This window comes from Plasmodium vivax, chromosome 5 (genome assembly GCF_000002415.2).
Source record: "Plasmodium vivax chromosome 5, whole genome shotgun sequence".
Classification (NCBI taxonomy): Eukaryota; Apicomplexa; class Aconoidasida; order Haemosporida; family Plasmodiidae; genus Plasmodium; species Plasmodium vivax.
Window position 1 is genome coordinate 608,674 of NC_009910.1, and position 18,248 is coordinate 626,921.

The following is an 18,248-nucleotide window of genomic DNA, read 5'->3' on the forward strand; positions in this document are numbered from 1 at the left end:
GGCGACAAAGATGGAAACGGCGAAGCGTGGCTGTCCCGGCGTGGTTGACCGTTTTGGTGCTCGTTCGAAATTTGCATTATTTAGGGAAAAAAAAAAAAAAAAAAAATACAAGAGATACGGGGCAATTCGAGTTCCCCCCTATGACGTCCTTTTTTTTTTTTTTTTTTTTTCCGCAATAATGTAAATTTTGCACAAACGCAAAATATTGTTCATCTTTTTTTTTAAAGACTACCTTTGAAATATGTAACGCGGGGATCCTCATCTTGGGTTTTTTTCCCACGTCGTGCTTCTCAACTGTTTCGTTCGCTGGTTCATCAAATTGGCTTCGTAACTCTTGCCCGACCTGCAAAGGCCGATTAGCAGCGCCTTTGCAACCAGGTGACAGCAACAATTTGTTACTAACTGCATTGCAACCAGGTGATAGTGGCGATTTGTTGCTAACACCATTTCGAGGACGAAAAACGGCAGGGACAGATGGTAAGCACGGCGAATCCGGCAGCGCAGAGCTCCCTACGCGTTGCCAGTTTGTTGGCCAACCGCCCCACCCTCATGCCATCCAACGTTCTCTCCTTTTGCAGGGGAAGTTCAAGAAAACGCAAAAGGTACGTAAGCTGAAGAGGATCATCAACCCAAATGACAGCAGGCTTCAGCAGAACGGCCAAAAGGAAGTAAAAAAAAATATTAACAAAAATGACGAGAAGGTAAAACAAGTGACCCAGATAGATAGCAACTTATTTTTCAATTACAATGAAAATTTAACTCCACCATATAATATAATCCTTGACACGAACTTTATAAACTCCAGCATACAATATAAATTGGACATAATAAAAGGCTGCTCAGAATTGCTGCTAGCCAAATGCAACATTTACGTGACAGACTGCGTTGTGGCGGAAATGGAAAAACTTGGCCAGCGATTTTCCCTGGCACTAAAAATACTAAAGGACCCGAGATACATCAGACTGACCTGCACGCATAAAGGGACCTATGCAGATGACTGCATTGTCAACCGGGTCACTGAAAGCCGCTGCTACATCGTTGCTACCAACGATAGGGACTTGAAAATCAGGTTAAGGAAAATCCCTGGCGTTCCCATTTTATATGCCAAAAATTTTAAGTACAGAATTGAGAGGCTGCCGGATAACATTATGATATGACGAGGGGAGGCTAACAGTTGGACTTTTTTTTCCCACTCTCATTTGGAGGGAACGCCTCCCCCTGTTCCCAAGCGCATATTAACGCTGTGCGTGGGGATGTCCCCCGCAATTCGCACGGATATATGTGCAGCACGCACGCATGTACGGATGGAGCATACGCGTGCGTATGACTGCCCGACTTTTTTCGTCCACTCAAACAATTTTTAATATTCGTTTAATCCGTTACGTTCACCCCCCCTTTTTTACGTAAACAATTTAATTTGCCTCTTAAACAGTCAAACCGTTTGAAGTTACCATCTGTGCTTCATGCAGCAGCACGGTGATGTAGCCATTTTGTGGCAAATGTATCGCACCGTTTGGGAAACTCTCACGTGGGGGGTGGAGAAAATCCCCGGAGTTTTTTTTTTTTTTGTGTCCACTTCGAACTATAGCATGTATCTTTTGAGTGGAAAAACAAAACCGATAGACGCGCTTAAAAATGGAGGAACTCCCAAATTTGCGTCATGCAGAGTGGAGGCACATAGTCCAATTTGTACAAGCGTCCAGCCTTGTGATACAATAATGTAGTGAGTCGCGTCAAATTGGCTTCTTCAATTTGACCATCACAGCTAGCTAAAAAAAAATATGACCGTTCAGACAAAAAAACTGCCGCGCAAGGCCTCTGCACGTGAAAAAAAAAAAAAAAAAAAAAAAAAAATTAACTGATTGACTGATTGGCTAATGGCTAGCTAGCCAATTGGCACAACTGCACACACGGACTTACCCTCCGCACGAAAGAAACGAAAGGCCCCATCGGCATCATGCGACTCGTTGGGTATACTCCCTCGGGTGTTAAGGGGTGAAGCTGAAGGGAGCAAACCACCTCTCTCCACCTTTTGCATCGTTCGTGTGGAGAGCTTATGCGGAGCTACTCATGTGGTCATATCTGAGCTTTATTTCGTGCACGTTTTCCTGAGAAGAAAAAAAAAATTCGTTTCTTTTTTTGAAGTTACAAAAATTGGCGCATATTTTTATCTTTTCAGCTTTGTTGCAATTCATTTGGTAAAGCTATCCCTTACGTTGACGAATGCTGGGGACATATCCTTTACAATGTTGCGATGCATGAGGGGTTGAAGGCTGCCATCTTTCTTTTTTTCCCCAAACAGGTTGGCCCGAATGTATGAACGACAGCCAACAGTGCCGTTGGATATGGAACCTGTGGGGAGGGGAAAATGACGTCCATGTAGCGCTGTGCACATATGTATAAACGTACGCCCCCCATCTTGGCATATATATGTGTGTTAATTCACATATAAATCATAATCAGCAGTCCCGCTATCACCTCATATACACTCGCAAGGCCCACTTACACTTATAGTCAAAGTAATTATGATCCCCTATGGTGGGGACATTTGCTATGAACGTCCCGGATCGAAATATGTTATAACTACCAATGTACATATCGGCATTTGCATAATTGATGATGGTTATGTTATCCTCAAATAAGTTGTTGTGGCCGATGTAGATCTTCCCCTTCTGTGAGCTGATGTGGCAACCTGGAAATAAAATGTTGCCAGTGCCTACAGTAACGTTACTTCCTGGGGTGGCTAAGAGGTAGGACGGTTTCGTTGCGCTTTCCCTCACTACCTCATTGTTTGCATCGCCGTTTTGCTTTCTCCTTTTTTTTGGTGCTTCACGTTTGTGTGGACGTGTAAATGGGGGAAGTGGCTCCCCCTTAGTAGCACGCCCGTTCGTAGGGCCCCTATTAAAGCCGCTAACTACCCCCCTGTAGAAGCCGCTAACCACCCCCCTGTAAAAACCGCCAACTAGCGCGAGCTGCAAAATGTGCTCATCCACATGACGGCTGAAGGGCCGCCCTCTTTCTTCCCCCCAGTTGGTGTTCCTCACAAAGTAAGAAGAAATGACAAAGTCCCGGAAAAACTCAAAAAGGCGCTTTCTGTTCTTTTTATTATACACCAAATTTTCATTTTGACGTAAATTCTTTATGAGTGTTTTATTTTCGCTGTTTGTTAACTCTCTCCAGAATGTTTTCCTTTTATGTTTACTCATTTGGATAGTTACACACATTTTCCTATTTTTGTAAAATATTTTTTTCACTTTTTTTTTGGTGTTCCGTTTATGTCTGGCTAGCACTCTGTTGTGCGCCAGGGCAATCTTGGAGAAGCCGTTTTCTTCATTTGCTTCATTTGCTTCCTTTGCTTCCTTTTCGTCTATTGAGCATGTTGTGGGTATCGCTCCTCGGGCAGGCTCACCCCCCTCGACGTCGTTCTCTAAGCAGATCAGTGGCGAAATGGGACTTTCAATAGGCAATTGTCAATGTGGGGGTGAAACGGACGGGGAAGAAAAAATAACGGAAAAAGGGGAGATACACTTTTTGTACCCCCCCAGTTGTTTATCCGCTTCGAAGGAATACTCCCACCAAATGTATGCGTGTGTAGGTTCGCACGGTTTTTCCACGTACGTCATGTGTACGCATTCACGTGTGCGGGGTGAGTAGAAGTGACGTTAGTAGGTGTATTGATGTTGGCGGGGTGGGGTGCTGAGCCGCCAGAAGGGGCTCATTCCCCCGGAGCGCCCATTGCGCGCAATCACCCTTTGCAAGCTTTCACACAGCTGGTTTGTTCACTTGCGGATTTGTTTGCTCAGCTTACCCGGGTTGGTCATCTCTCTACCAGTTTTGCCTGAGGGGGGATTCCTCCTCTGGAATGTTCCTCCCACTCTGCTCAGGGTATCTTTCCCCACGTTGCGCGCTTTCGTTTCTAACCGACCAATGGTATTCAAATAAGAACACAAGGGGGAAGACTCTACGCTCATATGCGATTTGAACATCTTGTAGTTCCGTAGAAGGTGGAGGCGAGAAGACACCGTGGCGTCTTCCTCATCGGCAAATGGAGAATCATTGTTAGGTCTCGAGTACCCCTCTGCTTGGTGAGGCAAAGTCTGTGCCTCCTTGTTGGCCCTCGTTCCGCTTGGTATCGATTTGGGTTCTAAATGGGAATTTGAGTCCGCGCGAGAGGTCTGCAAGTTGGCGGGAGGTGTGGCCGTAGATGTGATGGACGATGTGGCGGGAGGTGTGGCAATAGATGTGATCAACGACGTTTTCTCCTATGTTACCCGCGACGTGGCGGCCAAATTGGCACCGCAAAAGAGCGAGGAGGAGTGCCCCCCAGACTGGGCACTGGAAAGGCTGCACAAATCGGAGGAGCTTGTTTTCCTCCAGTTCGGGTTAAACTGCCTAAATGTGTTGCTACCCCCCCGAGGTGCCCCCCCTTCAGAAATTAGCTTTTTAAACCTGTACACGTATTCACTTAGCGAGCTTACCCGCTTGTACGGATTTAGCTGCTCACTCTTTATGGAGGTACACGAATCGTTTGTGGACGTTTTGGCTGAACCGAATGGTAAGAAGCTGTTCGATTGGTTTTCTACGCCGCTGGACGTGTGGGATATGCTAGAGGAGTGTGCTGATCCCCCCATGGGGGAGGGCCTTTCTTTTTTCCCCACCCCGCTGGTACTCAGGTTTAGGGAAAACAGCTTCACCAGCTTGTCGTTGCTCATTGTGTGCATGCGTAGCGGGGGGGTGGTGGAAAAAGGGCAAACAGGTCTGGAGTGGGCAGCAGCTGCAGGGTAGCGGTAAGTTAGCGGCAAAGTAGTGGCAAATAACTTGCTGACCGGGCAAAGTAGCGCAAACAACCTGCTGACTTGCCAACCGGACGAATTACAAAAAAGACTTAGAAAACAAATCAAGGAGAATATTTAACGCTCATGTGATGATTCCCATTTGGGCGTCAAGCTAAGGAGGCCTTTCGAGGGAATAAACTTTTGTCACACGGAGCACAGCGGTAGAACAAAAGAAAAAAAAAAAGAACTCGGGGGGTACTACACACACATGTGCACATTCAGAAGGAACGAATATGTTAATCAGAAAGGAGGAGCCAAAATTAATTGCATGGCAATGGGTGAACACTTAGACAGGGGGAAGGTTCCATTAGGACGTTTTTCCTGCCACAAATATATAGGAACATTTTCATGGTAGGCGCAACTCTTTTATTGGTCTTTTTTCCCTTCCCACGTGTTCGACCCTTGGGTTGATGGAAACGAAACAAACGCGCGAAGGAAAAACTGCCTCCGCCCCGCCGCCAGTTTAAGATATACCCTCTTGATGTAGCATATAAAATGCTAAAAAGCGGTTGGCACATTTTAGCAACCAGGGTTGGAAACCTTTTGGCATGAATTGGCTGCACATTTTTACGGCATCTGCACGGTTAGGAAGTGAACACCCCGTTGTGCGCAATTAGCGGGTTTTGTTCTTTTTTGCGTTTAAATCGGTTGAGCGGCTACTTTCACCTGAACGGTTCATGCATACTACACCCGCTTCTCATCCGTTTTGCCACTTTCACCTGAACGGTTCATACACACTACACCCGCTTCTCCTCCATCCCGCACACATTTGCCGCGCAAAATTGCGTCTTACCTTTTGCCTTTTCCTTACTCTACTTAATAGGCTTATTCGACTTCTTTCCTTTTTTTTTTCGTAATTTTTCTTTTTAATTATTTATTCGTCCTTGTAAAGAAAATAAATTCTTATATATTGGATGAAAAAAAAAAAAAAAATTTAGAAAAACAGATTTTTCATTAAATGAATATGTTAAGTGCTTTGTATGTAAAAAAAAAAAAAAAAAAAAGGGGGGAAATAAAAGTGGAATAAATAAAAATATAATGGGTAAAATGGGATATAAAAAATATACTGGATATAATGTGGTGGAAAAATGTGGGTGGGTAAAATAACATTATAATTGAAAGTTAACAGGGGAAGGGCGTGTAGGCGATGGAAATTTTTTTGGGTTTAAAATTTCGCTTCTCATTGGTTCGTTATCTCTGGTATGTGTTGCACACGGGTGTAGTGGTACACCAATGTGCGCGTGTGCGTGCATAAATACCCATACGATTGCTCACGTGCCTTGGCATGTGTGCTCATATGTATGCACGTTGCGTACGCGGCAGGCAGGCGTCGGCCTGCACACGCGTCTGCATGCGAGTCGCATACACTTCAGCACACACGACTGCATACCAGCCGCATACACCTCAGCACACATGACTGCGTACCAGCCGCATGAGCACCTCCCGGCGCCGCCGCGCGCCCACACACACATCCACGTACACTTAAACATACACTTAAACATAAACATGAGCATAAGCATGAGCATAAGCATGAGCATAAGCATGAACACACGCACAGGCATCAGAGCACAGCGCGAACGCATATGAACAAGGCACGCACAAGCACATGCACACGTGTAGGTACACGCGGAGATGCACAGGTGCTCACTTATCCATACGCATCCGCACGTGCGCACACGATATATTGTTTACACCATCTTGCCACGCAGGTTTTACGTCCTTGAAATGAGTGCTTGGTCACTCGGGTGAGGGGAAAATATATGCACGTGCGTGTGGACACGGGCGTGTACGCTAGCGCAGTAGCGCGGGTGTGTGTATGTGTGCATGAGCATGTACATGTGCATGTTCGTACATCGCGCCTTCACTTTTGCAATCGCTTTCTTTCACTTTTGCATTCGCTTTCTTCCGCTTTGCTTTCACTTTGCATTCCCATGCGCGCCTCTGGACTCCTGCTTCCTGCGAATTGCGCACTTCCCACGCGCACACACAAACACGCAAACACACACACGCACGCACGCGCTCCTCAAACGGGATGCCCAGCCATTTACTCGAGGCCTTCATCCTTCGATTTTTCTGCGGGGAAAAAAAAGTAGCAAAATGGTACAATGGTAAAACGGCAAATGGTAAAACGGCGAATGGTAAAACGGCAAATGGTAAAACGGCGAATGGTAAAACGGCGAATGGTAAAACGGCGAATGGTAAAACGGCGAATGGTAAAACGGCAAATGGTAAAACGGCGAATGGTAAAACGGCAAATGGTAAAACGGCGAATGGTAAAACGGCGAATGGTAAAACGGCGAATGGTAAAACGACGAATGGTAAAACGGCCTAACGGCCTTTAGGCTCCCCCTCCGCGCGTACCTTCCGTCTGGTCTCCCTGCAAATCCGACGTCCACAAGGTCAAGTTGTCCCGCAGCAGCTGCATAATCAGCGTGGAGTCCTTGTACGAGTCCTCGCTCACGTTGTCAAACTCGGTGATGGCATCGTCGAAGGCACGCTTGGCCATTTCACATGCCTGGTGGGGTTGGTTTAAAATCTCATAAAAGAAAACTGAGTAATTTAAAGCAAGTCCTAAACGTATGGGGTGCGTCGATGGAAGTTCATTTTCTGCAATGTCTGTTGCCTTCTGGTAAGCCTCCTGTGCAAAGTTAGATGCTTCCTTCTTTCCTTCATCGCAAGAGAACTCACTAATGTATCTGTAGTAATCTCCCTTCATTTTGTAGTAAAACACTTTGCTTTCGCTTTCGGACGTATTGGGTATTAGCTTCTTCGTGAGGAGGTTCAGGATGTCCTGGCATATGTTATTTAGCTCCTCTTCCACTTTCTTCCTGTACGTGGCCGCGATGTTCTTGTTGTGCACGTTCGCCTTGCTCATTTCTTTTTGCTCAACGCTGGAAATTATTCTCCACGAGGCTCTTCTCGCGCCGACGGCGTTTTTGTACGCAACGGACTGTAGGGGGGGGGGGGGGGAGGGCATCACACATGAGCGGCATACACACTGGGCGAGCTGCGCACTAGATGGGATGTACACCACGCGGACATGCAAAACCGTTGGGGAACGGAATGCGACGAAATCTCCAGCGGAATGCCTCCCCTCTGACGTACCAGCAGGTTCCTCTCCTCGACGGTCAACTCGTCCTTGTCGTTGTTCACGCACTGCTCAACTAGGGTTCTCATCGCGTCGGCCATTTCTGCGGGGGGGAGGAATGGGCGGATGGGCAGATATACGGATGTGCGAACGGGTAGATGATTGGATGGACGCAACTTCGCACCACACACACTGCTCTTCTGTGCCACACCTCCGCGAGTACCACTTGCGCCTTCGCTCAGTCCGCACATGCTTCGCACATTTGTCGTTACACATGGGGGGAGAGGCGACTCACAGAGCAGTTACACAATTTTGACATGCACACTTGGGCGGGGAGAAGGAGGCACAAATGCAGTCGCGCCTTCTGGGCACACGCCGTCGTGAGGCAGCTCGTGCTGGGAAGGACGTTCCTCCATCGTCTTCACCGCAAACCGCGGCGCGAGTCACACTGCGCACTCACCGTCATATCTCTCCGCCTGCTCGGCCAACTTGGACCGGTAGGTACAGTCGGACCTCAGCTGCTTTAAATCTTCGGATGTTGCCATGGTTTCCTCAAAACAGGGGTTCCGCGAAGGTTTGTTCGCCGGGGGGAAAGCTTACGTCCGCTTACGTGAAATATGTGCACACGCGATTGTGTTCACTTCTTATGCCAGTTGGCCAAGTGTGGAAAAACGAGGCAAAGCGAGCGGTGAAAAGCGCGTCAACGAAGGTTCCACGTCGATGTACGTATGAAAAGGAGTAATATTTATATAGCAGCAGCGAACGTTTGCTTGCGTTTTGTATTTATGCCTTCTCTTGGGAGTTTCCCTCTTTGTACATGAAATGTTCGTTCGTTTTTTCGTTTGTTTTTTTTTTTTTTTTTTTAAGTCCCTTCGCAAGCGTGAAAAATTGCAGATAAACAGAGAAAGTAGTTTTTTTCGTTTTTAACTTTATTTCTCAATCAAGTCTGCATGAAAAAAAAAAAAAAAAAAACACATGGCATATGATATATGACATATCACATAAAATGGGCGCAAGGTGAATTTATTGCAAAAGCGTAAAGGTAAAAAAAAAAAAAAATTTGTGAGCGATGAGATAATATATATGTACGATATGTACATGTACATATTTTTGGAAAAAGGAAGGGGGGGAAAAAAAAAAAAAAAAATAAATCATCACGAGAGGGGGCTTAACGAAAATAAAAAAGTGAGCGCGAAGTACGCGTACGTTTGTGTGCTTGCAGTATGCATGTACGGACGGACGGTGGATGGAAGGATGGATGGATGGATGGATGGATGGATGGATGATGATGGATGGATGATGATGGATGGATGATGATGCTGAATGGATGGATGGTATGTACATGGGGAGGCTGCACAGAAAAGTACCAATGCGCATATGCCATACGTACATGTGCATAAGCTGGCCACGCATATATATAAACGCATACATAACGCATATATAATGAATATACACGTATATATAATGATATGTACGTATTTATGTGCACGCGGCGCTTGCTGCGCGACCTGTGGGGCAAAAGGGTGAACGGTGATGGTGATGACGATCACGATGGCGCAAGTGGAGGAGCATGACATGTACGCCTAAGGGTGAGCACAAAAATGGGTACTTTTCGTGTACGTTTCGTGTACCTTTTGTGTACATTTCGCGCACTTTTCGCGTACTTTTCATGTACTTTTTGTGTACCCTTCGTGTACGCAAAAGGGAGGCGAACATGTGAACAGTGATCGAGCACGGGTAGGCGCGAAAATGTGCGCGAAAAAGTACCAAAAAAGTACCCAAAAAGGGGCCCCCCAATATGGCAAGGTGCACCCCAAAAATATGCGCACAAACGCACGAGTACATATGCGCATATGCGCATATGCGCATACGCGGGACGGCGGGACGGCGGGACGGCGGCACTTGCCAACTCCAAGCTGTGCGAAATGGAGTTTTTACTTTTGCACTGCAGCGCAAGCGCCTTTTTTTTTTTTTCTTTCCCTTACCCGCGATGCCGCCGTATCGCCATTCCTCTTCGCTGCTTTACTGCCTCCCGCTTGTACACCTTTTCACGTTGAAATACGGATGAGGTTTTTTAAAAAGTTCGCAAATGTGGTACTTTCCTAATCTTCTCATTAGGTATCGTTCGTGGCTCTCTCCAAGTTTTCTTTTCGACGCTTCACGCGCGATGTGCTGGGAGGCCACGTAAAAAAAAGGGGACCCACCAGTTTGCTCACATAAAAGCGCTTTCACGTTCGCAGTCATGTGTACGCCGCATTGCACTGCTGCGCTGATTATGTAATCGTATGCTATCTGATGTAATCCCCCCAGGCGGAATTTACAAAGCGGCGCGGGGAAAAACGCACACGTGTATCAAGGTTGCCTCTACATTCCAGTGGCGCTTCGCCCGCTGTTTGACTTGGCCATTCAGCCGTAAAAAATTGACGCGATCCTATTTCACCACTTCGTTCCATTGGTATGCTCATGTATGGGTAGGCTCACGTATACGTATGCACAGGCATACACATCTGCGCTGGGGGGTAGCCTTCATTTGCTGCCGTTCGTTCGACTTTTTCCAAACCGCATATACATGTTCGTCCTCCCGTCCCACGGCGTACATTTTTTCCCCCCAACGGGTGAAAGCGTATAGCCGTTTGCCCATCATGGTATGTGCGCCACAGTTTGGCTAGCTAGGCACAGGGAAAAAGGACGCTTCGCGGAACGTACATTTTTGCACAACTGTAGGGATACTTAGAGGGTACGACCTCTCTGTGATACCCGTTACTGCTACCTATTTGCAGAAGACAAACATCTCCAGCGTGTTGCCACTGAGGGGGTGGATTTCTTGTTTGTTCCCCAATCAGGATGTATTTTTTTTTTTTTTTTTTTTCCGCTTGTTCATACGAAAAGACGTTTTAGCTGTAAATATTCTTGCCGTTCAGGTGAAAATGGTTAATTTGGTTTTCCCCTCAAAGGGGAGAACAAAATAAATTAACACAAAGTGCTGCGCATTGCCACTTGCTACGGTTACGCAGGAGGTGTGTACGGAACTGAGCAAAGTGAGAAGCAGTGCGGGTGTCTACACAGCGAGCATACATGTGTAAACACATCGAAAAGGAGAAATGTAACGTCGTGGACGATCTGTTGACAGGAAGGGAAAATGCATCCACGGGGAAGTTGCCCCTTTCGTCTTACCGCAAATCACTTGTAGCGGGGTTCCCCCCCACGCAAAACTGTGTACCTGTTTGCAAAAGTGAAAAATTGGTAGTTCCTCCAAAGGAGCAACGGAGAGCGCTCATTCGGGTCATACCAACTTGGCATTGCATTTCCGAGGATGGCAACTTTCCCAATCACCGTCGAAGGGATGGCCTCTTCACGTGGCGCAGTTGTGCACTCCGCCTTGGGTGAGCAAACCTATTTGTTTACATGTGGCAGTTTTCTTTTCTCCCTTCCTCCTCCCTTATGTGAGGATCCCCACCTGAGTGGTAAATCACCATTATTTGTGCGCCGGAGAGTATGCCATTTTGCCGCTGCCCCCAGGAGTCCCCCTTAAACGTATGAACGAATTGGCATCACCGGCGTTTCTTTCCCATGAGCAGTGGCATATCTACTGTGACATACCTGCTGTGACATACCTGCTGTGACATACCTGCTGTGACATACCTGCTGTGACATACCTGCTGTGACATACCTGCTGTGACATACCTGCTGTGGGTGGAACTGCCCAGCGTGGGGGCCCACCCGCTCGCCTCACATTCAAAGGGTATACACCAGTGTGCGGAGTGCTAAACGGGCATGCGCATACATAATTAGCCGCGTGAACCCCGAGACGTAAAATGCTTGTCAGTTTTACTGCCCACTCGGATGAACTCCCCCCCACTTTTTCCGGGAGAGTCAATTAGTCCGCTTCGCCATAATGCACATATCCATCCGCATCAGAAGAGGCATTCGCGGTTAACCCAATTGTGATCGAATGATCAGTTGGGTTTGTGTCTCTGGGGTGTTATCCATTGAGTCGCTGAGTCGTTGAGTCGTTTTGTGGTCCAACCCAGGGGGGTTTTCCTTCCACCCTCAAAAAAAAAAAAAAAAAAAGGGACCAAAAGCATGGCAAACATATAGGCAGCATTTCCAGCTAATCACATTTTAAAAAATTTTGCAAAGTTTGTTGCTAATCAGTTTCGACAAAAAAAGGGAAAACATATGACAGCAGAATGAACATGCATGGATTAAAAAATTTTGCGCACACGTCGTGCCGAGTAAAGCACAGGGTGGGGGGTGCGGCCCGACTGGGGCTACCAAAAAAAATTGCGGAATCGGGGGGGGATAAATAGCCGTCCAAATGGACGCCCAAAAAAAAATGCACAGGAAAGTTATGAACCCCGTTTGGGCCAACATTTTTCTGGGCGAAGATCGAATGTGTGTGGGATGTTTACCAACGGGGAAAGTGCCATCGCTTGGTCGCCTCTACTAAGAGGCATACATTTGTCAGTCAATTATGCGTCCCATTCTGCTGATCCTTCCACTGGTTGGCACCCCCTGGTGCGCTAAATCAGCTCCTTGACGCCACTGGCGAGGTACTTCTCCACGCTGATGTCCCTCATTTTTTTACTCTCACAGTGGAGCTGCAAATAAGGGGGGGAAAATACGCATTGGTGAGGTGGGGAAGAAAGCGCAGAGGTGGGGAAGAACCACGTAGACGTGCGGAAGAACCGCGTAGACGTGCGGAAGAACCGCGTAGACGTGCGGAAGAACCGCGTAGACGTGCGGAAGAACCGCGTAGACGTGCGGAAGAACCGCGTAGACGTGCGGAAGAACCGCGTAGACGTGCGGAAGAACCGCGTAGCCTTGCTAAGGCGCGCGACTGGTTACCCGCTTGGCCAGCTCGTGCGTGTACAGGTCGAAGGATGAGTGCGCCCTGGAGTCGGTGGTGAAGTAGAGCAAGCACAGGACATGGACGAGCAAATTTAAGAAGCTCTCGTAGCTTTGGTTATCCCCTTCCTCGGGGGCCATGCCCTGGCTGCTCAAATTTTGAGTGACCCACCCATGGGCGTTGGTGCTATCGTTGGGGGTGCCCTTCTGCGGGATGTCTCCCTCGGTGTAGCTGCTCACAACCGAGTGGTTCTTCTCCGTCATTTTATTTTTTGTAAGTTCTAAATTTTTATGAAGTATGTGATTTAGGATGTGGCAGTATTTCTGGTTGAGGAAGATGTTATCCGCGGTGGGTGGCAGCGAGGCGTTGTTGCAGCTGTAGTGGGTGTCTGGCGGCAGGTGCAGCTGGCTGTCCGCCAAGTGGCTAGCGAGGTGGCTGCCAAGGTGGGCACCCCCGTTGCTGGCGAGACGCCCCCCCGAGTCCATTCCCGAAGTGTCCAAATCGAAGAGGTGCACGAACTTCTTCAAAATGTGCAGGTAGAGGGTGTACTTATCATCATAATTATTCAGGTAGGAAAAAATGGAATTTTTTTTTTTTTTTTTTGTTAGGCTATTCTCGTAGGTAATAAAATGGTGGTCATAGCAATACGTGCTGTGTCTTTTGCCATGGTTGGGGGGGTCTTGCAAGGAGAGCTTCTTCTCCTGGCAGGGGATGCTGATCGAGTTGCACTTCACGTCGACACTTCTATTAACCTTCACATTTGTCATTCTGTTTGCGCCCCTATGCGAATGGTTATTCTTCCCATGTGGGTAGTTAAAGTACAGCGAAGAGGAGTTACACCCCTGCTGTGTTGGGGTGGTCTTCTTGGCGGTAGTCCTGCCCTGGTTCTGCCCCTTAAAAGAGCCGTACTGAATTTTACTCACCACGGTAACGTTAGGGTAAGGGGGGATTTCTATTTTGCTAGAAAAGGGGATGAAGTACTCCTTTATTTTTCTCTGTTCCGCTAGGCCGTGTAAATTAGGGCAGTAGTACCTACTACAGTTGGCTTGCTTATAATCTTCGCACCGTTTCGTTTTATAAAGCAGAGGGTGGTAATCGATCTCCTCTTTGCTGTGAGCCAGTGGGCACTCAACCCCTAGGGGACACTTGCTCTGATTTTTCTCCCCCATATATTTGTAAAAATTATTATTTACACTGCCATCTTTGTTGGTGAGGAAGAGGGAGTTTCTGAAGATGGTGCTTCGATGTTCTTCATCCTGCTCGTCAGTCTGTTTTTCCTTTTTCGTGAAAAAGGGACACGACACAGGGATGTACCTCAGGTAGGAGGGCAGGGAGATGTAGTAGGGGCACCTCCTGATCCACTCTGCGTTGTGGCTGTACTGGCATCGGTCCAGCCCGAACTCGCAGCCCCCCTTGGCCAGCCGCAGGCACTGCTTCGTGCGGAACCGGTACAGGTCCTCCTCGCTCAGCAGGGGGGTGCACGCCATGGGGGGTTAGCGGTGGAAGAAGTGGAAGAAGTGGCAGAAGTGGTGGACGTGGCAGAAGTGGCCGACGTGGTAGAGGTGACCGACGTGGCAGAGGTGGTCGACGTGGTGGGAACCAACGGAAGGCGGGAAAACAGAAAAAAACGACTCACTAAGATGGTGGGAAAAAATTATGCCACAAGCTGGAACACACCGGGGGGGTAAAAAAAAAAAAAATTAAGAGAGAGTCACTTGTAGGCCATCAAACCTTTTAAGCTTCACTCGCATGCAACAAAAAGGAAAAAAAAAATTAACGCAAAGTGAAGCACAACCAAATGGGGAGCAAATTTGCCGCTATGCTGCTATGCTGCTATGCTGCTATACCGCTATGCCGCTTCTCATGTGTACGGGTAAAATACAAATAGTGAGGAAAAAAAAAACAAATTTAAACGAATCAAGCAACGGATAAATTGGTAATCCCACCTTTATGAATTTCAGGTAAGGGGGTTCACTCACCTCGAGGCTGCCATGCTCCTTGCCTTGGTATTTTTACACCGCTGAAGGTGTGCAACAGGGTGAGAGATTCGATTTTGCGTGGTGAGCGGCTGCTGGGTTAATTTCCGCGATGGATATTTTCCTCTTGTTCGTTAAGTTTGCGTGGTTCACACTTGCTTTTTTTTTTTTTTTTTTTTTAATTGTAATTCGCTCTGGTTCGCGCTTTTAGGGGTTGTAAAAAAATTGCTTGCGTGACGCTTTGCTTGTTTTGCGCAACTCTTAACAGGTGTTGCTCAACTTGGGCTTTTTTTTTTTTTTTTTTTTTATGCCCCTCGAAAATTGAGGCCCATCGGGGAAGTAAAAAGGGAACAAAAAAAAGGAAAAAAAAAAAAAAAAAAAAACGCTGATCTATACACCCGCGTGATCGGCACAAGTGTTGTAAGAACGGAGCAGAAACTACAACGGTAAAAGAAGTAGAAAAGTTCGTGCCTTTTGGTATAAAAAAAAAAAAAAAAAAAAACATTCTGAACCTTTTTTTTCCGATTTACACAGCGTTTGTTAAATTGCGAAGGAAAACAATTTCCACTCGTGTGACCATTTTGCGAAACGATTAGCCCCTCGACCATCACCACGAGGGGGGTTCATTTTTCACCTCGCTTTCTGCCCATGCATGCCAGCTCTGTACGTAAAATAAAAGGAAATTTTAATTTTCCCGTTAGCCAAATGAAACCATGTTAAACGGGAGCAAGTGTAAACATAGCGTGGGGGAGAGAGGGGACCCTCCCCCAAGGTTGGGACTTCCTCCTCCGTGTTCGCTCATAACTTGGCTGAACAGAAGTAACTTTGCGGAGCACTAAAGGTTCAGCCAAATCCACACTTGTGACAACAAACGGGAAGGGCGCGAAAAAAAGAAAACTCGCTTTTCTAGAGAATTGACATTTTTGCGAGTGGGGAACTTATTCGCGGGAAATAAACGTCGCATTTAATGTGTGCAACGGGATTTTCCTCAGCTAGCTATTTTATAAGGAAAAAAAAAAAAAAAAAAAAAAAAAACCTGACTTGTTCATAAAAAAATGCAACACCTGATTGATCATTTCCCAACTGGAGCAGCAACGTTGCCACGCGGAGTGGAAGAGCTGATGTTGGATGACCAGTAAAGCAGCCGTAACGAAGCGGCATTTTCTTTTCTTTTCTTTTCTTTTTCTCCACTGCGATGCAAAAGATCACCAATCCTGGATCTGCCGCGCTTCTTTCCTTTGCTCGGAGTCGAAATGTGCCGCGCGGGAGGCATAAACGAATTGGTGCACACGAGGAAGGCTACACACAATAATGGTGTTACAAACGTGGGGGGGTTATCCAAGTGGCTAAGCGGCCGATTGGTTAAGCGGCCGAATGGCGAATTGACAAATCATCGCGACAACGAATCGCCACACGTGCGTAAATTAACACATAAAAAAAAAGGGGGCACATGAGATAAACGTTGGAGTGTCGCGGGGCGCGCAAGGAGTCCCCTTCGGCTCCGCGCAGTAGGGGCGGTAAGCACAGTTGCCGTGAGCAAGCGATCGGAAGTGAGTTGCGCAAGGGTGAACGTATGAAAATGTGAAGTGGAGAAAGTGTGAAACAGTGCTAGTGCCAAAATGTTTACGCGGCAAATCTGCACACGGCAAATGGCGAGACCCACTAAAAGGCGGGGGAGAGAGGCCTGTTGAAGCCGCCCCGCCTGTTCATATACTGGCGGTACTTCCTTTTCGTCCGTCGGTTAATGCCAGACAGGTCCGTCTGGTTGTGACATTTGTTGTCTGTCGTGCTGAATTCACTTATCCCCATAACTCTTTTTAACATTTCCCCTTCGGACAAATCTTCCAAATTTTCCCCATCAGAGGAGTCACTATAGTTTCTACTTTCCTTTAAGTGTTGCTGTTCTACAGCAAGTCTATCGTTTGCACTTCCATGACGGTTAGCATTGTCCTCTAAATTGTACCCCCCAGAAGGGTCTCCATCATTATGTGTGTTTCTGCCATTCCGTTTTGTTACGTCATTGTATCTACCATCGATGCTGTCGCTGCCGGGGGAGCTGTTCCTCCTGGCACGCCTGTCCTGAGTTTCAGAGTTTGCCGCACTGCCTAGGCTGCTTCTGTCGTGCCTCCCGCTGGAGAGCCTCTTCGTGCTGCCGTCCCTGTCCCTGCGCCTGTGCCTGCTGCGACTGCGGCTCCGGCGCCTGTGTTTGTGTCTGTGCCTGTCGCGGTTGCGGTCGCGGTCGTGGTCTCGATCTCTGTCGCGATCTCTGTGTCGGTGCCTATGTCTGTGCCTGTGTCTATGCCTGTCGCGGTCCCTCTCCCCGTCGCTGCTTCCGTCGCTCCCCTTGCCCCCGCTCCTGCTCCTGTGCCGATGTCTGTGCCGGTGCCTGTGCCTGTCTCGGCTTCTGCGCCTCCTCCTGTGCCGACTCCTGCTTCGGCTTCGGCTTCGATTCCGACTTCGGCTTCTCCCGCTGCTGCTCCCGCTGCTGCCCCTCCTCCTGCGCTTGCGCCTGTGCCCGTCTCGACTCCTTTCCGACTTCGCGCACGAGCTGGAGCTCCCCTCCGCATTCACAACATCGTTGATGCTGCCAAGGATGGCATTCGACTGCCTGTCCTTCATTTCCTCCCTGTTCGCACAGCGCAGGTCAGGCGAGTTAGCGTCACTACTACGATTTGCATCACTGGGTTGGAGGTCCATTTTTCCATCCTTCCTTTTTTTAAGAAAAACATCATTTGATTCCTCGCGGATGTATTCCCCCTCGTCTTTATGTTCTCTTCCCGTTTGTTGTTTTCTTTTCCTGCCATCGTTAGCGGGTCCATCATCCTGCATCGCATAGCCCCCTTCGCCATCACCATGGTGGTTTATTCCCTTCGGATTTGCTCCCTCTGTGTTTTCATTTCCCCCATTGGGCGCTTCCAGTTCAGGCGCTTTTCTCTTAAAAAAGGAATTAAACATGGCGCGGAGTACGGGGTGAAAAAAAAAAAAAAAAAAAAATGCCAAATAAAGGGGGGATAAAAAGGGCAGCAGAAAAGGCAAAAAATAAAGCTGAGGCGCAGCTCCTTTTTCCCCTCTCTGTGCTGCTACGATAGTATTACATTACAAACAGATGGTTTTTTTTTTTTTTTTTTTTTTTTCCTTTTTTGGGAAATTCCCCAAACCAGAGATTTCGTGTCACTCCCATTCGTCCATCCTCCCCAACGAAAGTAGAACCTCCCTTATGCGCAGAGAAAAAAGGTGTCATTTTGCCCCCAGCGAGGTAGAGTGAAATCAGCGCTTCGCTTCTTCCGCCCTGCTGCCCCGTGAAGGTGGAGCGGACGGGTAAGCGCACTTGTTCGGTACAGTGCGTCCAGGAGTGTCACCGGCGCGGCTTTCGCAGTTTTGCAGTTTTGCACTTCCGCCGTTTTGCATTTTTACAGTTTTGCACTTTCGCATTTTTCCATTTTTCCATTTTTGCAGTTTTGCTTCTCCAACTTGGCTTCCCCCAAGGGAAAAGGAACAAC

The 18,248-nt window shown here is 47.7% G+C and overlaps 5 protein-coding genes across 5 annotated transcripts, besides 4 other annotated features; 1 reads left to right on the plus strand and 4 right to left on the minus strand.

The window, feature by feature from the left end:
• Positions 1–223: 223 nt before the first annotated feature.
• PVX_089495 (hypothetical protein, conserved) lies at positions 224–1,157 on the plus strand (the record flags this gene model as incomplete). The annotated part of the gene is made up of 2 exons (XM_001614938.1): positions 224–477; positions 579–1,157. The coding sequence occupies exons 1-2, from the start codon at positions 475–477 to the stop codon at positions 1,155–1,157; spliced, it is 582 nt and encodes a 193-aa protein (XP_001614988.1). The 5' UTR covers positions 224–474.
• Positions 936–959: a microsatellite.
• Positions 1,158–2,474: 1,317 nt separating the features above from the next.
• Positions 2,475–4,712, minus strand: PVX_089500 (hypothetical protein, conserved; the record flags this gene model as incomplete). The annotated part of the gene is made up of 3 exons (XM_001614939.1): positions 2,475–3,427; positions 3,809–4,175; positions 4,272–4,712. 3 exons carry the CDS (start codon positions 4,710–4,712, stop codon positions 2,475–2,477), a joined length of 1,761 nt encoding a protein of 586 aa, XP_001614989.1.
• Positions 2,508–2,528: a microsatellite.
• Positions 3,312–3,346: a microsatellite.
• A 540-nt stretch (positions 4,713–5,252) lies between the features above and the next one.
• Positions 5,253–5,326: a microsatellite.
• A 1,847-nt stretch (positions 5,327–7,173) lies between these two features.
• On the minus strand, positions 7,174–8,879 carry PVX_089505 (suppressor of Ras1 3-9, putative; the record flags this gene model as incomplete). The annotated part of the gene is made up of 3 exons (XM_001614940.1): positions 8,384–8,879; positions 7,941–8,026; positions 7,174–7,785 (listed from the first exon to the last, which is right to left on the minus strand). The coding sequence occupies exons 1-3, from the start codon at positions 8,466–8,468 to the stop codon at positions 7,174–7,176; spliced, it is 783 nt and encodes a 260-aa protein (XP_001614990.1). The 5' UTR covers positions 8,469–8,879.
• Positions 8,880–12,750: 3,871 nt separating this feature from the next.
• On the minus strand, positions 12,751–14,259 carry PVX_089510 (D13 protein, putative; the record flags this gene model as incomplete). Its single annotated transcript, XM_001614941.1, has 1 exon — positions 12,751–14,259. The coding sequence occupies one exon, from the start codon at positions 14,257–14,259 to the stop codon at positions 12,751–12,753; it is 1,509 nt and encodes a 502-aa protein (XP_001614991.1).
• Positions 14,260–16,410: 2,151 nt separating this feature from the next.
• PVX_089515 (hypothetical protein, conserved) lies at positions 16,411–17,703 on the minus strand (the record flags this gene model as incomplete). Its single annotated transcript, XM_001614942.1, has 1 exon — positions 16,411–17,703. The coding sequence occupies one exon, from the start codon at positions 17,701–17,703 to the stop codon at positions 16,411–16,413; it is 1,293 nt and encodes a 430-aa protein (XP_001614992.1).
• Positions 17,704–18,248: the final 545 nt, after the last annotated feature.